This window comes from Odocoileus virginianus, chromosome 17 (assembly GCF_023699985.2).
Source record: "Odocoileus virginianus isolate 20LAN1187 ecotype Illinois chromosome 17, Ovbor_1.2, whole genome shotgun sequence".
In the NCBI taxonomy this organism is placed as follows: Eukaryota; Metazoa; Chordata; class Mammalia; order Artiodactyla; family Cervidae; genus Odocoileus; species Odocoileus virginianus.
In genome coordinates this window covers 22816962-22838261 of record NC_069690.1, presented here as the reverse complement: position 1 = coordinate 22838261, position 21300 = coordinate 22816962, and the positions used below count along the sequence as shown (strand labels likewise).

Here is a 21300-nt window from a genome sequence, read left to right as displayed (position 1 = left end):
CTCCTGAATCACTCTGGATAAATCTGCCTCCTGGCAAGGGAAATTTAGCTTTCTGTTTCACACAATTCTATTTTTAAAAACAAAACAAAACTCTTAAGCTATAGACTTTAGTAATTAAAGTGATATACCTTGTTCCAGGTTGGGAAAATCAGTAATACAAAAGTGTCAGTCCTTCCTAAATTTATACATTGACACTCTGTTAGTAGAAATTTACAAACAGATTTTTAAAATTAACTGGAAGGATGATTATAAGTAGTTGCAGGAATGAGTGTGGCAAAGACAGACCAACACCAGGGAAATAAAAGTAATAAGAAATACCTTAACAACTACATATTAACTTGTGTTTTAATACCATAATGATTAAGAAGAGCAAAAGAGAGTCCAACAACAGACCCCAAACTAGAAGGATATTTAGTCGATAGTGAAAGAGTGATTTTATATCAGTGGGGAAAAAAAATCAATGAATCTATTCCTTTGAAAATTAAATAAAGGTTCTTTCTAGGTTCATTGCAGCACTCCATCCAACAAGATTATTTCAACCAAAGCACATTCACTAAGAGAAAGTTGTAAAATCCATTTTATTCTATCCATTCAAAGGAATGCTAAAATCTAGAAAAAGATGAGTAAGATCTCTATTGAATGTCATGGAAAGATATCCATCTATGTTATTCTGTTATTACTATGTTATCACTACATTATTAAATGAAAAAAGCAGGTTATTCTATTTTTACAAATATATATTAGGTACAAGCTTTTTAAACAATTATATGTAATATAAAAATGATTATCTCTGAAATAAACTTATGAGTAATTTTATTCTTTTCAAACTTTCTAATTTTTTAATAAGCATGAATTTTTATTGCATTACGTAAAAAGATGTTTAAAGCTATAAATGGAATAAATGAAGCGGTTTTCTCCTTTTAGCAACGCAGAAGGAGAGTTTGGTTCAGGTTTATGTCCAAGAAGGCAAAGATCTCCAGTCAGTCAGTCAGGGAGACTTTTTCAGGTGAGTTGGAACTCTTTAATTACTGTCATTACACATATTTTTTGTTATTGTCAGCCCAGTATTCTACCTCATCTCTATGGTTTTTCTAAACAGTGCCTTGTCCCTTGGATTTTGGTCTTAAACTTTGTTCTCTTTTTGTTGGTTTATTTGCTGAAGTCAGTCTTCACCAATTCCTCTACCAGCCTCTTCCAGCTGCTCTGGAACAAACTGTAAATTTACTAAAGAAACAAAACTTCTTACTCCATGTTTTTAAAAAAATATTTTTCTATAACACTGACCTTCCTTTTCTTTTATCCCCTCTTTCTTGTCTGTCCCATCCATCCCACTTTACAGATACCCTTCTTCTTAGGAATGATGTATTACTTTTAAGAGGCAGTAGAGACAATGCCTACCTAGATTTAAATCACAGCTCTGACATTCTTTAGCTGTGTGACTTTGGGCAAGTAACTTAACTTCTCTGAGGTTCGGTTTCCTAATCTGTAATTTGTAAATCTGTGCCTGCTTCATAGTGTTGTTCTGAGGGTTAAATGAGTTAATAGATGTCAGTCACTTAGAGGAGTGGCCTGGCACATGGTAATCATGATATAAGTAACAGCTACTATTGTTTTTATTGTGCTTTCCTTTCTAAGCCAGTTTCTGATTTGATTTCACCATGTTCACATTCCATTTGTACTAATCGCAGTACCTCTTGGAAGCAGTAAGTGGAGCCATGATATTCTTTAAAGCCAGAGCAAGAGATCTCACGTGGGGGGCTGTCTACGCGTGAACACTCGTCTCAGGGCGCCCTGCACATCGGGGTTCCGGAGACTGTAGATGACAGGGTTCAGCATGGGGCTGATGACGGTGTTGAGGATGCCAATCCCCTTGTCCTTGTCCGAAGCCTCCACTGAGCCCAGCCGCATGTAGCTGAAGACACCTGTGCCATAGAAGATGCCCACCACGGTGAGGTGGGAGCCACACGTGGAGAAGGCTTTCTTCCTGCCCTCCGCTGAGCGGATCCGCAGGACTGCGGCTGCCACGTGCCCATAGGACACAGTGATGAGGACCAAGGGGGCCACACCCATGAAGGCTGCTGCTGCAAAGAGCAACTGCTCGTTGAGCTGCGTGCTGGAGCAGGAGAGCTGGAAGAGCTGCGGGAGGTCACAGTAGAAGTGGTTGATCACATTGGGACCACAGAAGGTGAGAGTAGATACAGTCACAGTTTGAGTCAGCGCATTGGAGAAGGAAAAGACACAGGACATGCCGGCCAGGGCTCGCTGGATTCCCCAGCTCATGCGGGTGCTGTAGGTGAGGGGCTGGCAGATGGCCAGGTAGCGGTCGTAGGCCATGACGGTCAGCAGGAAGCAGTCCACCCCGGCCAGGAGGTGGAAGAAGAAGAGCTGCGAGAGGCAGGACCGATAGAGAATGCTTCTGTTATTGGACATGAAATGCCCCAGCATTGCAGGGACAGTGACACTGATACACCCGACATCCAGCAGGGACAAGTTCCCCAGGAAGAAGTACATGGGGGTGTGGAGTTTGGGTTCAGCGAGGATGGCAGCCAGGATGCTGAAATTGCCCCCCACAGTAGCTACATAAGCGAGAAGGAAGATGACAAAGAGGATGGGCCGTAGAGCTGGGGTCTTCGTGAGGCCCAGCAGGACAAACTCAGTGACAACTGAATCATTTCCTGAGGCTCCCAGATCCATGACTCTCTCCCACTGGCAGTAGAACCAAGTAAAGCTAGAAGGTGCCGATGTGACAAATGGAGAATCAGACCTTTTTTTTTTCAAACTGGAGTATAATTGCTTTACAGTGTTGTGTTAGTTTCTGCTGCAACAAAGTAAATCAGTTATATGTATACATATACCCCCTCCCTCTGGGGTCTCCCTCCCACTCCACCCTCCATCACCCCTCTAGGTCATCACAGAGCACCCAGTTTGGGCTCCAAAGTATTGACCTTCTACTGAATGAGAAAAATGTAAAAGGAGCTTTTGAGCAGCGTGAGTTTCCAGGCTTAAGATCCAGGTGGGATGAGTGGATACCCAGCTCAGCTGCCTCCCTGGATGCCCAGGTGAGCTCTCTCACAGGCCAGATAAGCAGACACCAAGACTCCGATTTCTCTTCTCCAACTCCACCACCACTTGGCTTCTTGATCTTCTGTCTCCTGGTTCTAACTGCATATCATCCAACACACATACTATCACGGTCCTGGTGGCCACATGAGGCTAAAGACTTTTATGGTGCTGTGTCCTGCCCACATGCTTGATCACTTAGATAATGTCTTCCTTTTCCTACCCCTGGGTGTCACACACAGTGATCCACCACAACCTCTGGCTGAAGGATGGATATTGAAGTCACTCACATGGAGTCTACTTCAAATGGGAAGAGGCTGGGGTTGGAGCTTCCTGGGCATGGGGTCGGGTGGGGGTGGGAGGTGGGTAAAAGGCATAAGGCATGAGCAGAGGAAAATGTTTTCTAATGATTAATGTTGAGAATAAAGTCAAGTCCACAATGGATCAACCTCCATCTAATAGTCTGAAATTTTCTGCATGGACATGTTCTGACCATCAGCTCCACCTCTCCAGATAGGAACTGGTTTTCATTCTAAATCTGCTCTGGACTTAACTATCTGGTAACAGCCTTGCTCCCCTCCAAGTTAGTGAGGCTTTAAACCTTGGTTAAAACTGACTTCTCCCTGTCTCTAACCTTTACATTCAAGGGACTGAGTCCCACTGTTTTTTTTTTTTTTTTTTTTTTTTCAGGAGAAGGGAGAAGCCGTTATTTTGCTTGTATGAAATCCAAGTTGGGAGCGTGTAGTGAGGGGTCTTGGCACCCACCCAGTCAAGGGGCTGAACACATCTTGGGAGAATAGCAGGGGACAGTCATGCTGGCCCAAAGACCTTCAAGCAGGGATAGCTTATGAAGGACACAGAGACAAGGAGATAAACAACTCACCTGACATCACCCTCACAGTGGGATTTTTCTCTGCCCAATTGTTACCCTCTGGAGGCATCAGAAATTATACTTTCCAGGGGGAGCCAAAGCTGGGTAAACAGACATAATGATCTCTAGTGTCTTTAAAATGTTTTGAACTTTTCTGAAAATGTTTCCAAGTATGACCTTCATGGACACGAGAACATTCATTCATTTATTTAACAAAATTATTTTTGAGCAATTACTGTGAACTGACATTCTTTTTAAGTCTCTCTTTTTTTGTAAATTTTAAACTTTTAATTTTATATTGGAGTACAGCCAACTGACAATGTTGTGATAGTTTCAGGTTCACAGCAAAGTGACCCAGCCATATCCATCCTCCCCAAACTTCCCTCCCATCCAGCTTGCCACATGACATTAAGCAGAGTTCCCCGTACTATATAGTAGGTCCTTGTTTTGTTACCATTTTAAATATAGTAGTGGGTACACATTGATCCCAAACTTCTGCCTATCCCTTTCCCCCATCCTTCTCCCCCTCGTAACCATCTCAGCACTTCATGGAGTTAAAATAAATCTCAGAGAGTCTTAAAAGGCAGTTAAGCTTACACTGCGTTGGAGGTGGAGTTGGGACTTTGGAATTCTGATTTAGTCCAGCCTACCATCTTGGGAGAGGAGGAGCAGTGCCTTGCGACATCCTAGCCTTGCCTGCCACGTGGGGCTGGGGGCGGGGGGAGTTGGAGCAGGATTTGCTCCTATCTCATGCCCTCCATCATTTCACAAGGTCGCCTCACACATCCTGTCACTACTGCCATCCTCAAACCCAGCTCTTCCTCTAGGGTCAAACAAATATCTTGCCCTTCCTCCACTCCCGTACCTTACTCCAGACCCTCTACTGTCCTAACCCCAAACATTTTCGAGCTTACTGCCCTCAACTTCATGAGTGACCAGGACCATTCTACTTTTTGCTCCTAAAGTGGCTTGAGGCATTTAAAAAATATTAATAATTCCTAATTAATGTCAGAGTCACTTCTTTCTTGGTGAGCTATTGGAGATATTAACTTCCCGAGAAGCACTCTGGTGTGGTGGACCAGTCCTCTTCTTGCTCGGTCTCAGCAGTTTAGGACATCGTTTTCATTTCAGTTACTTATAATCCCAGCTGACTGTTGAGTCTGACTTCACTAGGCCACTTCGGTGATGAAATAAAGTGATCTGGATCTCAATTTTAACTCCCCCCCCCAAAAAAAAAACAAAGAAAGAAAGAAAAAGAGAATGCTTTCCCACTGGCTCTCATTAGTGAGTTTGAGAGAAGTTCTTTGCAGGATCAATGGAAGAGCCTCATGGTGACTCAGGACTGCCAAAGGCCAAGGAGACATTGACAGGGAAATAGAATGACTTGACATCTCTACTGACAGCTGTCCACAGAAGGGAACTTCAAGATTCCAGGACCCAAATTGAACCTTTTACTACCCATTACTATCTTGCTACAAGTCTAGACTTCAGCTCCCAACTAGATAAAAAATGCTATAATGTCTCTTTTTCTGATTATTTTTTATTTCACTAATAATGCTTTGGGCATTCATTTTTATTTTGAACATGCTTCATAAACAAAACACTTATATAACAATGTTGCATAAGCTATGGTATTCTCAGTTTGAGAATGAGTTACTTCACCTTAGAAGCTAGACAAATATGGCAGTGAGGGAAGGTCTTACTGAGGTCAGTTTGCATGCGGGATGGAAAAGTCTCCCAGATGAGGGTTCAGGGCACTGCCTTGCCCGAGTCCAAGCATGCTGGGTAGGATATCAGTGCAAGTGTGTGCGTGCTCGGTTGTGTCCCACTCTGCGACCCCATGCACCAGAGCCCACCAGGCTCTTCTGTGCCTATAATTTTCCAGGCAAAAATACTGGAGTGAGTAGTCATTTCTTACTCCAGGGCATCTTCCTGACTAGGATCGAACCCTCATCTCCTGTGTCTACTGCTTTGGCAGGTGGATTCTTTACCACTGTGCCATCTGGGAAGCCCCTTAGAATATCAGAGGGAACCTCATCTCCTGATACCATTTCCTCCCTAGAGTCATCTCCAGATTCACACTAGGTCAAGGAAGAGAGTTTCAATAAAGGGATGGTGAATATAAAATTTTCTTGAATATTCCCTTATTGGTAGATAAGTTAAAATTTCCCTTTATTATGGCTCTTCTACATTTAGAACAGATTCCTAGAAGTATTTTGAAAGGTAATAAAAACTGGTATATTTGACAGCAAGATATTTAGCCAGGTCTTCTCTTTAATGATAGACTGGGAACTCCCTGGTGGTCCAGGGGTTAAGACTCCACTTTCCAGTGCAGGGGGTGAGGGTTCAGTCCCTGACTGGGGAGCTAAGATCCCACATGTCTTTCGGCCAAAAAGCCAGAACAAAAACAGAAGCAATTTTATAACAAATTCAATTACAACTTTGAAAATGGTTCACATCAAAACAAAAATGACAGACTCTTTTCCCCTAATATTTTATTGTAAAAACTTTAGAGCTCATTGTAAAGTTTAAAAATTATACAGTGAACACCCATATACCTATCATCTAGACTTTACCATTATATTTGGTCTTTATATAAATGGGGTCCTTCAATAGCTATTCTTCTTTGACTTATTTCACTATTAAGTTTGTATGATTCTCATATTAGTGTCTACAACAATTGCTCATGTATTTTTTTAAGGCTGTATATTAATTGCAGGCTATTAATACACCAAAGTTTATCATTTCTTTCCTGTTTCAAGGTATTTTGCTTCTTCAAGGTATTTTGCTTCTGTGAACATTGTTGTATATATTTCTTGATGCACTCATGCAAGAACTTCTCTATGATTGTTAATTAGAAATAGAGTTTGTGAGTCTTCAGATTTAAAGGATAAATTCAAATTGTTTCCTAAAGGACTTATACCACTTTAGGGTCTTAGCAGTTGTGCATAAGATTTTTAAAAATTCTATATTCTCATTAAAACTTGCCATTATCTCATTTCTTTATTCAGACCAATACAGTGTGAAATGGTGTCTCAACTGTGATTTTAATTTGCATTTGGTAGATCACAAATAAGGCTGAACTTCCTTTCACTGGCCATTTGTGTTTCCTCTTTTGTTCATATCCTTTGTCTGTTTTCTATCAGATCCATTGTATTTTTTTTTATTGAGTGTAGAAGTCTGGATATATTTTGGATACTCTAGGAGATCTATATACATATTGCAAGTCTCTTTTACTTTTTAAAACATTTAGATGTATGTATGTATGTATGTATTTTTGGCCATGCTGTGTGGGCTTTTCTTTGGTTGTACCTAGCTGGGGCTCCTCTCAGTAGCTTCTCATTGTGGTCGCTTCTCTTGTTGCAGAGGATGGGCTCTAGGGAACCTGGGGTTTAGTAGTTGGTGTACATGGGCTTAGTTGCCCTGAGGCATGCGGAATCTTCCCAGACCAGGGACTGAACCCATGGCCCCTGAATTGGCAGCCGGATTCTTAACCTCTGGACCACCAGGGAAGTCCACATCTCTTTTAATTTGTAACTGCATTTTCGCTTTTAAAAAGTTATCCTGTGATGTGTAGGGATTTTTACATTTTAAAGCAGGCAAATCTCTCAGTCTTTTAAAAATGACTGAAGCTTTTTGGACTTCTTTTTTTTTTAAATCTTTTTAAAAATTATTTTTTGGCCACACCATGCAGTATTTGGGATCTTAGTTCCCAGGCCAGGGATTGAACCTGCATCCCCTGCACTGGAAGCGTGGAGCCTTAACCACTAGACTGCCATGGAAGTCCCTTTTTGAACTTCTTTAGGAATGACTGAACTCCCAGAAGATCATGAAGGTATTCCATAGACTATTTTTACAGTTTGAACATTTTAATCTTCAATATAAGTATCTCATCCTCCTGAAACTGATTTTTGTGCATGGAAAAAGACAGTAATGTCTTTTTTCCTATGGCTATCTGATTACCCCAGCATCATTTATTGAAAGGCATGTCCTCTTCCTACTGCTCTGCTGGCTGCCCCCATCACATACCAAATTCCCATGTATTATTTTCAGACCCTCTAATTTGTTCTTTTGCTTCATTTCTCTGATGTGCTCAGTCGGGTCAGTCATGTTTGATTCTTTTGTGATTCTTTGGACCATAGCCCGCTAGGTTCCTCTGTCCATGGAATTTCCCAAACAAGAATACTGGAGTGGGTTACCATTTCCTTCTCCAGGAGATCTTCCCGACCCAAGGACTGAATCTGTGTTCGTCTCTTGCCTTGTAGGAGGCTTCTTTACCTACTGAGCCATCAGGGAAGCCTGTTTTTTTTGTTTTGCTCAGATACAGCACAATCTTAATTACTATACCTTAAAAAACATGTTGTGATGCCTTGTAGGGCAGGCAGGAGCAGTTTAGTGCCACAGTAAGAGAGTCATACTACAGCTCAGTCAGTCAGTTCAGTCGTTCAGTCGTTCATTCGTGTCCGACTCTTTGCGATCCCATGAACCACAGCACGCCAGGCCTCCCTGTCCATCACCAACTCCTGGAGCCCACCTAAACCCATGTCCATTGTGTCAGTGATGCCATCCAACCATCTCATCCTCTGTCGTCCCCTTCTCCTCCTGCCTTCAATCTTTCCCAGCATCAGGGTCTTTTCAAATGAGTCAGGTGGCTGAAGTACTGGAGTTTGAGCTTCAGCATCATTCCCTCCAATGAACACCCAGGACTGATCTCCTTTAGGATGGACTGGCTGGATCTCCTTGCAGTCCAAGGGACTCTCAAGAATCTTCTCCAACACCACAGTTCAAAAGCATCAATTCTTCAGCGCCCAACTGTCTTTATAGTCCAACTCTCACATCTATACATGACTACTGGAAAAACCATAGCCTTGACTAGACCGACCTTTGTTTGCAAAGTAATGTCTCTGCTTTTTAATATGCTGTGTAGGTTGGTCATAACTTTCCTTCCACTTTCCATACTGTGGTTGGCAGCAGCTTTTAGCTAGAATCAGAGGCCAGAGTTGAGAACTGGGCTTGGACAGAAGAGCACAGCTTGGACAGAAAGCCTCAAGCTCATCCATGGCAAGACAGGTACCAGGCAATTGTGAGATGGACAGCAAGCATCAGAAAATGAAATAGGCCCATGAACACTTTTGCAAACGGCTAATATCCTGTAAGCAAAGGCATCATGTACAGTTGACCGTGAAGGAACTGAAAAAAGTTGGCACCAACATAAGAGTCCATCTCGGCAGCAGAAACAGAGTCAACATGGCATATGACATGGCTGTAGGTGCTTTTTTTTTTTTTTTTTTTTGTAGGTGCTTTTTGAAGAAGTTGGAAGAAGAGAGGGCTTCCCTGGTAACTCAGCTGGTAAAGAACCTGCCTGCCAATGCAGGCAATGCAGAGACATGGGTTTGATCCCTGGATCAGGAAGACCCCCTGGAGAAGGAAATGGCAGCCTACTCCAGTAAGGATGGAATATTTTCTAGAAAGTTGTTAAAACCATATTATGGGGTTTGAGACCCAGCTCTGTTACATTCTAGTTGTGCAGCATCAAGCAAATTACTAAACCTCACTGATCCTCATTTCTTCCTCTGCATTGTGAGGCAAATAGCAAAGTTACATCAGAGTTATTGGGAGGATTAAGGGAGACAACACATTAAAATGTAGAAAATATTAGTGATTGCTATTATTATTACTATTACTTGTTGATCCCCAGATTCCCCAGGGACTTTAAGTATGTTAATTTAATTTAATTCTCAGACCAGCCCTCCCTCAATGGTCAAGATATTGTTCTCATTTTACAGATAAGGAAACTTCAGAGTTCTTCAGCAGCTAGTCCTAAGTCATACAATTAAGAACTGGAGAAGCGAGTCCATAGACCACATCCATGCTTTTCATGCTGCATCAGGTTGCCCTGGGAAAGCATGAGGACCAGGGGTTCTACAGTTAAACCAATGCAAGTTCTCCATTGTGGTGGGCATGAAGAAAAAAAAAAGTGAAAGTGTTAGTTGCCCAGTCATGTCTGACTCTTTGTAACCCCACAGATTGTAGCCCACCAGGCTCCTCTGTCCATGGGATTTCCCTTCTCCAGTGGATCTTCCCAGCCCAGGGATCAAGCCTGGGTCTCCCACATTGCAGGGAGATTCTTCACCATCTGAGTCAAGGGTGGGCATAATACAACTCAGTTTTTCTATTGCTACTTCCAGAATCATTATGGGACCCTCCAAGATGCAATCCCAGTGGCCTCCACTAACAAGTCTTGAGGGAGAAGGCACTGCATTCCTGAGGACTCCTTAGGAAACTGAGTTTGCAGAAGCTTTCTCCTTTTTGCCTCCTTTCTTGTGCTTCTTCTCATCCCCAAGTCAAGGCAAGCCTGGGGAGTCGGCTGCACTCTGTTCAAAGCCCTCCTTCTGGGAGAGCAAAGGTCTCAGTCTGGATTCTGGTTTCATCCCAGATCTACCATTAGCTCCATGGGTGACTTTGGAAACCTCTTTGGACTTCACTGCCGTTGAGTGATAAATAGGATTAATAATATCCCCCAGCCACCCCATGGAACCAACATCAGAGGTGGAGTAAGGAGTCAGATGGGAGATCATTTTGAGGAAATCAGAAGCATCACGAAGTTGTGAAGCATCATTACTGGGCTCAGCAGAGACTCTGGGTGCTTATTGGTCTGTGGCTCCCCAAACTCCAACCCTTCCTGGGAGGGCTAATTTCTGAGGGCCCCAGGGGTGACACTGCAGTGGGTAGCACCTCACAACACAGGTGACCTCATCTCTCCTTCACCCGTTTTCTTATATATGGCCCCTTCCTTACTCTCCGGCACCAGGGTCCACAAAACGCTGCACTCTCTTCACCAGGAACCTCCCTGGCTTCTGTACCTGTAACAGGTGAGTCTTCTCCTGGGTTCCCCTCTGCTCCCTAGTAATGGAGAAGGCACTTGAGTTGTTATCAAGCAAGTCAGATCTCTTTCACAGAGGATTCAGTACAGAAAGAGTCTTAACTCAGGGTAACACATCAGGTGAGGGGAAGAGCTGACAAACCCATTCCAGGTCCCTTTGCCAAAGCTTGTCATTCTTGGATAAAGTCCGCTTTCTGTTTTTATTGGAGTGAGCAGGAGGGCATTCATCAAATCCAGTTTTCTTGCTGGACCCATTCCTCAGGCAACCGTGGACCAGACCCCTCCATCAGATGGCCTGATTGAGCCTTCCTGATCAGATGCATAAAGGGTTTAGTTGGAACATCATAGCAGGGAGCCGTAAACACTCAGTATGGACAGCCTGGGGCTCACTCTGGACACCTGAGAGTCATAATCTAGGAGAACCTCTTCAGTTAAGGTCATCATGGTGATCTTATTTAAGATGGAATTCTTAGATGAACAGCCCAGTGATCATCCTAGAATCTTGGTAGCAGAAACTAAGCTTCACCACTTCGAGTGAGGATTCCATGGCATCTCTGTGAGGTATACTCTACTCCTCCTCCAGGGGATCTTCTCAACCCAGGGATCGAACCTGCATATCTTACACCTCCTGCATTGGCAGGCAGGTTCTTTACCAGTAGCGCCACCTGGGAAGCACTCTTCTTGCCTAGGCTTATTTATTCACAGGGTCTGTCCCTCCTGATTTGGGGGCTATTTCAAGAAAAGACATATGCAGTGACCAGGATTGTTTTAACTATTGCTTGATGGTTCCTGATGTCTAATCTAGCTAAAGAATCGGCGATTCCCACAGCAATACTGCTCTGCCTTTCACTGAAACCCATATCTCCTTTAAATCATATCAACCTTTCATTGTCTTGCAATAATTCCAGCTCATTCAGAAATCCTTTCCCAACCCCTTGGTGTTGGTTGCCAAATTCATTTATTTACTTATTTCAGAAATATTAAGCACCTACTGTATGCAAGTGTGATGATAGGCACTGAGAATGCAAAGCTGAGTCAGGCGTAAATCTGTCCTGAAGCCATTTATAGTGAATAGAACAGTGGAATGCTTTGTAGAGAAATGACCATGCAGGAGATTAACAGAGATAAGTGCTTTCAACGTGTATGCTCAGTCGTTAAGTCATGTCCAACTCTTTTGCGATCTCATGGACTGTAGCCCGCCAGGCTCATCTGTCCATGGAATTTTCCAGGCAAGAATACTGGAGTGGGTTGCCATTTCCTTCTCCAGGGGATCTTCCCAACCCAGGGATCAAACCTGCATCTCCCAGATTGGCAGGCCGATTCTTTACCACTGAGCTACCAGGGAAGCCCAAATTGAAGTACGTAATCAGTTCAGTTCAGTTCAGTCGTTCAGTCATGTCCCACTCTTTGTGACCCCATGGACTGCAGCACGCCAGACATCCCTGTCCATCGTCAACTCCCAGAGCTTACTCAAACTCCTGTCTATTGAGTTGGTGATGCCATCTAACCATCTCATTCTCTGTCGTCCCCTTCTCCTCCTGCCTTTAATTGTTCCCAGCATCAAGGTCTTTCCCAATGAGTCAGTTCTTTGCATCAGGTGGCCAAAGTATTGCAGTTTCAGCTTCAGCATCAGTCCTTTCAGTGAATATTCAGGACTGATTTCCTTTAGGATCGAGTGGTTGGATCTAATTGCAGTCCAAGGGACTTTCAAGAGTCTTCTCCAACAGTTCAAAAGCATCAATTTTTTGCGGCTCAGCTTTCTTCATAGTCCATCTCTCACATCCATGTGGAAAAACCATAGCTTTGACTAGATGGACCTTTGTTGGCAAAGTAACATCTCTGCTTTTTAATATGCTGTCTAGGTTGATTATAGCTTTTCTTCCAAGGAGCAAGCATCTTTTAATTTCATGGCTGAAGTCACTATCTGCAGTGATTTTGGAGCCCAAGAAAATAAAGTCTCTCACTGTTTCCATTGTTTCCCCATCTATTTGCCATGAAGTGATGGGACCAGATGCCATGATCTTAGTTTTCTGAATACTGAGCTTTAAGTCAACTTTTTCACTCTTCTCTTTCACTTTCTTCAAGAGGTTCTTTAGTTCTTCTTTGCTTTCTTCCATAAGGGTGGTGTCATCTGCATTTCTGAGGTTATTGATATTTCTCCCAGCAATCTTGATTCCAGCTTGTGCTTCATCCAGCCAGGCATTTTGCATGATATACTCTGCATATAAGTTAAATAAGCAGAGTGACAATATACAGTCTTGACGTACTCCTTTCCCAACTTAGAACCAGTCTGTTGTTCCATGTCCAGTTCTAACTGTTGCTTCTTGACCTGCATACAGATTTCTCAGAAGGCAGATCAGATAGGTCTGGTATCCCCATCTCTTGAAGAGTTTTCCACAGTTTGTTGTGATTCACACAGTCAAAGGCTTTGCCATAGTCAATAAAGCAGAAGTAAATGTTTTTCTGGAACTCTCTTGCTTTTTTGATGATCCAGCAGATGTTGGCAATTTGATCTCTGGTTCCTCTGCCTTTTCTATATCCAGCTTGAACATCTGGAAGTTCATGGTTCATGAACTATTGAAGCCTGGCTTGGAGAATTTTGAGCATTACTTTGCTAGCATGTGAGATGACTATAATTGTGTGGTAGTATGAATATTTTTGGCATTGCCTTACTTTGGGATTGGAATGAAAACTGACCTTTTCCAGTCCTGTGGCCACTGCTGAGTTTTCCAAATTTTCTGGCATATTGAGCATAGCACTTTCACAGCATCATCTTTCAGGATCTGAAATAGCTCAACTGGCATTCCATCATCTCCACTAGCTTTGTTTGCAATGATACTTCTAAGGCCCACTTGATGTTGCATTCCAGGATGTCTGGCTCTAGGTGAGTGATCACACCATCATGGTTATCTGGGTCATGAAGATCTTTTTTGTATACTTCTTCTGTGTATTCTTGCCACCTCTTCTTAATATCTTCTGCTTCTGTTACATTATAGCTATATATTTTCCATTGACAAAGAGAAGCTGGCTCTTTTAACTAAAAATTTGCTCCTGGTAAGATGATTACCTTGATACAGTTTAAAAAGTTGTAAACAGTTGACTTTCAGTGTCCATGGATGCCAAACCCATGGATATAGAGGGCTGACTGTGCAAAGCCATTTTATATAAGGGCCTTGAGCACCTTGAACCTGGTGGAAATATGATGGGAGGAACTACTGAGCTACTACTGCTGGCCTTTAAAGATCTCTGGAGTTTAGAGAAAATAGAACATTGAGAGATATATTATTATGAAAGTAATTTGATTCACTTTGTAAGATCTCACCCTACACTTAAACTTCTGAGCTTTATAGCTGACCATTGTTGGCACATGGGCTTCCCTGGTGGCTCAGATGGTAAAGAATCTGCCTGCAGTGCAGGAGACCCAGGTTCGATCCCTGGGTGGGGAAGATGCCCTGGAGAAGGGAATGGCAACCCAACCCAGTATTCTTGCCAGGAGAATTCCATGGACAGAGGAGCCTGGCAGGCTGCAGCCCAAGGGGTCACAAAGAGTCAGACACGACTGAGCAACTAACACTGACTTTTGTTGGCGTGTAAGGAATCTATTGGCTTGGGTATAATTATTTTTTATTTAACTTGCTAATATCTTAATAATTCCACAAGTTTCCAAGTTTATTCTTTCTTCTATTTAGGCAGTGCTATTGTTCTTAACTTACTCTTTTGTTTCTTATTTTTATTACTTAAGCATTTTATTTTCCTTTGCCCAAAACTTTTAGAATAAGAAATATTTGAAGTAGCAAAGGCCATGGCTTTCCTTGCTCCTGATTTTCATACAAATATCACTACTACTCTGCCATTATGAATGATTCAGATTTGCAATGGACATGCTCTGCAACATAAAGTGATATATTTCCATTTCAAGGAACTACAAGTGTGGTTTTCTCTTTTTTTCTCTTCTCTCTACATCCAGTATATGCGCAGATGTTTAATTGACTCTATAAAATTTTTCTCTTTTTAAGCCAACTAATATGCTATATATATTAATAGATTTACCAATATTAAACCATCCTCTCCTATAAAATCTACTAGATAATGGTGGATTCATGTACTGTACTTAAGATTTTTACATACATATTATCAAATTAGGGTAGTGTAGAATAATTCCTTTTTTGCTGCCATTCTTACATTTTAATACCAAGATTTGCTAACTTTAAAAATATATATTGGAAGGCTTTCGTATTTTGTAAGTTAAGAAGAGTTTATATTACATTATAATTATATAAAAAAATAATTGACCAAAGAAGCATATGAACCTGGAACCTAAAATGGAAGTACATTATCAATCACTTTTTCCATTTTTCAGTTGGTTTATTTGATTTAGGGACTACTCTTGAATTGATTGTTCAAACTCAGGAACAAATAGTGTTCCGTTACTATTTTATTTATTTGTGGCCCTTTCAATTCCTAATTTTGTGTCCCTTTATATTTTTCTTGCTTAGATGTTGTCCAGATATTTATTTCTTTGTAATATATTTATAAGGACAATTATGAATTATAAAGTCCTTATAAATATGGTCAATTCTGGCTTCCCTGGTGATTCAGTGGTAAAGATTCTGCATACCAGTGCAGGAGACGAGGGTTCAGTCCCTGGGTTGGGAAGATCCTCTAGAGAAGGAAATGTCAACATTCCAGTATTCTTGCCTGGGAAATCCCATAGACAGAGAAGGCTGCCAGGCCACAGTCCATGTGGTTGCAAAGAGTCGGATGTGACTTAGCAACTAAACAACAACATGATCAGTTCTGTTCCTTTCTATTTTACCATCTGTTCAATTTTACGTCAGCATTATGTTTTCCCCAAATCTTCTCATATGGGTTGTTGGTAGTGGGAGGGTCTCCTTCCTTGGTTCTAGAGATCAAAGGGCGAAAGGGATTTTTATCTTTCATGAGGAAGTGGGGAAGTCCAATGCGGTTGGGCAGCAGGTAACTCACCTGGATGCTGGGTAAGGACTCTGAGATGAAGACAGAGAAGATTAATGAGTGAAGTGTGGCCTGAAAGAGAAAATTCCCACTAGGACACAGGAATTTACGCTGAGGCTTGACATCTGAAAGCGAGTCAGTATATTTCTACTGATCAGCTAACTTGGAAAGACTGATCCCTTCCCCTATGGGATATCTTCTTATAGGGACCCATGGAGCCAGAATCTGGGGCCAATGGAACAGCTGTTACTGAGTTCATCCTGCTGGGTTTGGTGGAGACGCCAGGGCTGCGACCAGTTGTCTTTGCACTCTTCCTCTTTGCCTACCTTGTCACTGTCGGGGGCAACCTCAGCATCCTGGCAGCCATCTTGGTGGAGCCCAAACTCCACACCCCCATGTACTTCTTCCTGGGGAACCTGTCAGTGCTGGACATTGGGTGCATCACCGTCACCGTTCCCTCGATGTTGGGTCGTCTCTTGTCCCACAAGCGCACAGTTCCCTATGCAGCCTGCCTCTCACAGCTTTTCTTCTTCCATCAGCTGGCTGGCGTGGACTGCTTCTTGTTGACCGCCATGGCCTATGACCGATTCTTGGCCATCTGCCGACCCCTCACTTACAGCACCCGCATGAGCCAGACGGTCCAGAGGATACTGGTGGCTGTGTCCTGGGCTTGTGCCTTCTCAAATGCACTGACCCACACTGTAGCCATATCCACACTCAACTTCTGTGGTCCCAATGTGATCAACCACTTCTACTGTGACCTCCCACAGCTCTTCCAGCTCTCCTGCTCCAGCACCCAGCTCAACGAGCTGCTGCTCTTTGGTCTGGGTGTCCTCATGGCAGGTGCACCTGTGATTCTCATTGTCACCTCCTACATCCATGTGGCAGCTGCAGTCCTGCGGATCCGCTCATCTGAGGGCAGGAAGAAAGCCTTCTCCACGTGTGGCTCCCACCTCACCGTGGTGGGCATCTTCTATGGCACAGGTGTCTTCAGCTACATGCGGCTGGGCTCAGTGGAGGCTTCGGACAAAGACAAGGGGATTGGCATCCTCAACACCGTCATCAGTCCCATGCTGAACCCACTCATCTACAGCCTCCGGAACCCCGATGTGCAGGGCGCCCTAAGGAGGGTGCTCATGGGGAAGTGAGCCTTTGCATGAGGGATGTCTCAAGAGGGTGAAACCACAGCAAGTGTCCCTGTCCTCCCTAGACCTTGAGCAAGCTGACTTTTGTTAGGAAGTGAGGCTTCTTGTTCCTCAAGGAGGTTCGAGCTGATAATAGATGTGTAGGTTCTGTAGACCAGAACCCTTGACTAGTTGCCATTTGGTCCTAGCTACCCCTCACACTCCAGATGGAGATGGAACACAGGTAGTTCTATATTCTGGAAGGCTCATGACTCTATAGGAAGAACCTTTAGTTTTTTCCTGCTGGGGTTCCCCAAAGTACACATCAGCAGATATTCTATCTAGACTGGATATTCTATCACAGCCTGGTGCCAAGTATTAGCACAACCTCCTGTCAGGCTTGCTCTGAAAGCAGCATTCCAAACCTGCTTTTACACAAGGATCCTACACAAGGATCTAGACCTAGTACAGTATAATTTGAGAACCTGATTTCCAGTACACTGCGTACACTTCAAGATTCTGGGGTTTTTAACAGTGGAGAATTTATATTTCCTTTGGCATTTCTTTCTATTTTTCTAAAATAGAAATATCCATTGATTTAAAATTTTTCTTAGAAATCATGTTTATAGAAACAAAAACAAAATTTTACAAGTGTAAAATCAAAACTTCACCCTCTCTGTCCTCACTCTTCATAATGCAGTTTTCCAGGAGAAACTACTGTTAAGAATTTGGTACTTACCCTTTTAGTTTTTTTTATACATTCATAAATATAATTATGTATTTTTATATCAACATAAACATATTTATGTATATTCATATCAATAGAGGCATATATGTCAAGTTTTATGTTCACACATTACACAGTAGAATTTTCTACATGCTAAATATCTGAAAACTTAATCCATTTTAATGACTGCCTAGTGTTAATTTATGAGCTAATCATAATTTGATTAACCATATTCCTTTTGATGGAGTTCAGATTGTTTCTAGATGTACTGCAATTACAACCAATGATATAAAAACTGTTCTTTAGAGATGAGTTTCTATTATCCTGCAAACATTTCCATAAGTTCTAATTAATACAATTCCAGAGTTGAGTAAAATAAAAATTTAGATTTTTTATATGTATTTCGCTCTTATTCTACAAAATATTTGCACTATTCTGTTATTCCAATAGTGAGTGAAATCACTTCATCCTCATAACTTTGTCAACTGCTATAAATAAATGCTTCTAATTTTTCACAATACAGAGGTTAAAAACTACCAATGAGTGTTTCAATATTTATCTCCTTGATGTTCACATTAAATTGAATATATTTTCAAATGTTTAATATCCATGATGTGGACTGAATTATGTCTCACCAACATTCATCTGTTGAAGGCCTAAAACTCCCAATGTGACTGTATCTGGTGATAAGGTCTTTAGAAAGTAATTAAGGTTAAATGAGATTAATTAGGGCTTCCCAGGTAGCGTTAGTGGTAAAGAATCTGCCTGCCAATGCAGGAGATGCAGGTTTGATCCCTGGGTTGGTAAGATTCCCTGGAGAAGGGAATGGCAACCCACTCCTGTATTCTTGCCTGGAGAAGTCCATGGACAGACGAGCTTGCCCTCAAACTCCACCCATTTTGTTACAAGTGACAGGCATTCCTTCCTTTCCACGGTGGAATGATACTCCTCTGTGTACATTTTCTTTATCCAATTATCTGCTGAAGAACATTTAGGTTGTTTCCATATCTTGACTATTATGAATAATGCTGCAGTGAACATGGGAGCATAGATATCTCTTTACTAATGATTTCATTTCCCTCGGGTATATAACTGGGCTTCCCAGGTGGCGCTAGTGGTAAAGAACCTGCCTGCCAATGCAGGAGACATAGAGACTCAGGTTCTATTCCTGGCTGGGGAAGATCCCCTGAAGAAGGAAATGGCAACCCACTCCAGTATTCTTTTTTTTTTTTTTTAATTTTATTTTATTTTTTTTTCATGTCCAAAGTGCCTGCTTTTATTCTTTTTATTTTTTTATTTTTTCATTTATTTTTATTAGTTGGAGGCCAAATACTTTACAATATTGTAGTGGTTTTTGTCATACATTGACATGAATTAGCCATGGATTTACATGTATTCCCCATCCCGATCCCCCCTCCCACTTCCCTCTCTACTCGATCCCTCTGGGTCTTCCTAGTGCATCAGGCCCAAGCACTTGTCTCATGCATCCAACCTGGGCTGGTGATCTGTTTCACCATAGATAATATACATGTTTCGATGCTGTCCTCTCGAAACATCCCACCCTCGCCTTCTCCCACAGAGTCCAAAAGTCTCTTCTGTACATCTGTGTCTCTTTTTCTGTTTTGCATATAGGGTTATCATTACCATCTTTCTAAATTCCATATATATGTGTTAGTATACTGTAATGGTCTTTATCTTTCTGGCTTACTTCACTCTGTATAATGGGCTCCAGTTTCATCCATCTCATTAGAACTGATTCAAATGAATTCTTTTTAATGGCTGAGTAATATTCCATGGTGTATATGTACCACAGCTTCCTCATCCATTCGTCTGCTGATGGGCATCTGGGTTGCTTCCATGTTCTGGCTATTGTAAACAGTGCTGCAATGAACATTGGGGTGCATGTGTCTCTTTCAGATCTGGTTTCCTCAGTGTGTATGCCCAGAAGTGGGATTGCTGGGTCATATGGCAGTTCTATTTCCAGTTTTTTAAGAAATCTCCACACTGTTTTCCATAGTGGCTGTACTAGTTTGCATTCCCACCAACAGTGTAAGAGGGTTCCCTTTTCTCCACACCCTCTCCAGCATTTATTGCTTGTAGACTTTTGGATAGCAGCCATCCTGACTGGCGTGTAATGGTCCCTCATTGTGGTTTTGATTTGCATTTCTCTGATAATGAGTGATGTTGACCATCTTTTCATGTGTTTGTTAGCCATCTGTATGTCTTCTTTGGAGAAATGTCTGTTGAGTTCTTTGGCCCATTTTTTGATTGGGTCATTTATTTTTCTGGAATTGAGCTGGAGGAGTTGCTTGTATATTTTTGAGATTAATCCTTTGTCTGTTGCTTCATTTGCTATTATTTTCTCCCAATCTGAGGGCTGTCTTTTCACCTTGCTTATAGTTTCCTTTGTTGTGCAAAAGCTTTTAAGTTTCATTAGGTCCCATTTCTTTATTTTTGCTTTTGTTTCTAATATTCTGGGATGTGGGTCATAGAGGATCCTGCTGTGATTTATGTCGGAGAGTGTTTTGCCTATGTTCTCCTCTAGGAGTTTGATAGTTTCTGGTCTTACGTTTAGATCTTTAATCCATTTTGAGTTTATTTTTGTGTATGGTGTTAGAAAGTGTTCTAGTTTCATTCTTTTACAGGTGGTGGACCAGTTTTCCCAGCACCACTTGTTAAAGAGGTTGTCTTTTTTCCACTGTATATCCTTGCCTCCTTTGTCGAAGATAAGGTGACCATAGGTTCGTGGATTTATCTCTGGGCTTTCTATTCTGTTCCATTGATCTATATTTCTGTCTTTGTGCCAGTACCATACTGTCTTGATGACTGTGGCTTTGTAGTAGAGTCTGAAGTCAGGCAGGTTGATTCCTCGAGTTCCATTCTTCTTTCTCAAGATTACTTTGGCTATTCGAGGTTTTTTGTATTTCCATACAAATTGTGAAATTATTTGTTCTAGTTCTGTGAAAAATACCGTTGACAGCTTGATAGGGATTGCATTGAATCTCTAGATTGCTTTGGGTAGTATAGCCATTTTGACAATATTGATTCTTCCAATCCATGAACAGGGTATATTTCTCCATCTGTTTGTGTCCTCTTTGATTTCTTTCATCAGTGTTTTATAGTTTTCTATGTATAGGTCTTTTGTTTCTTTAGGTAGATATACTCCGAAGTATTTTATTCTTTTTGTTGCAATGGTGAATGGTATTGTTTCCTTAATTTCTCTTTCTGTTTTCTCATTGTTAGTGTATAGGAATGCAAGGGATTTCTGTGTGTTAATTTTATATCCAGCAACTTTACTATATTCATTGATTAGCTCTAGTAATTTTCTGGTAGAGTCTTTAGGTTTTTCTATGTAGAGGATCATGTCATCTGCAAACAGCGAGAGTTTCACTTCTTCTTTTCCTATCTGGATTCCTTTTACTTCTTTTTCTGCTCTGATTGCTGTGGCCAACACTTCCAAAACTATGTCGAATAGTAGTGGTGAGAGTGGGCACCCTTGTCTTGTTCCTAATTTTAGGGGAAATGTCCAGGAGAATCCCATGGACAGAGGATCTAGACCATATGGCAGTTCTATTTTTAATTTTTTGAGGAAACTCCATACTGTTTTCCATATGGCTATACCAATTTATATTCTCACCAACAGTGTGTGAGGGCTCCCTTC

At 41.8% G+C, this 21300-nt stretch overlaps 2 protein-coding genes across 2 annotated transcripts; one reads left to right on the top strand and one right to left on the bottom strand.

Annotated features, from left to right (window-relative positions):
- Positions 1–945: 945 nt before the first annotated feature.
- LOC110150340 (putative olfactory receptor 3A4) lies at positions 946–2852 on the bottom strand. The gene has a single exon (XM_020913264.2). The coding sequence runs from the start codon at positions 2692–2694 to the stop codon at positions 1747–1749; it is 948 nt and encodes a 315-aa protein (XP_020768923.2). The 5' UTR covers positions 2695–2852; the 3' UTR covers positions 946–1746.
- A 13148-nt stretch (positions 2853–16000) lies between these two features.
- LOC110150339 (olfactory receptor 3A2-like) lies at positions 16001–16936 on the top strand. Its single transcript, XM_020913263.2, has one exon. It carries the CDS (start codon positions 16001–16003, stop codon positions 16934–16936), a length of 936 nt encoding a protein of 311 aa, XP_020768922.2.
- Positions 16937–21300: the final 4364 nt, after the last annotated feature.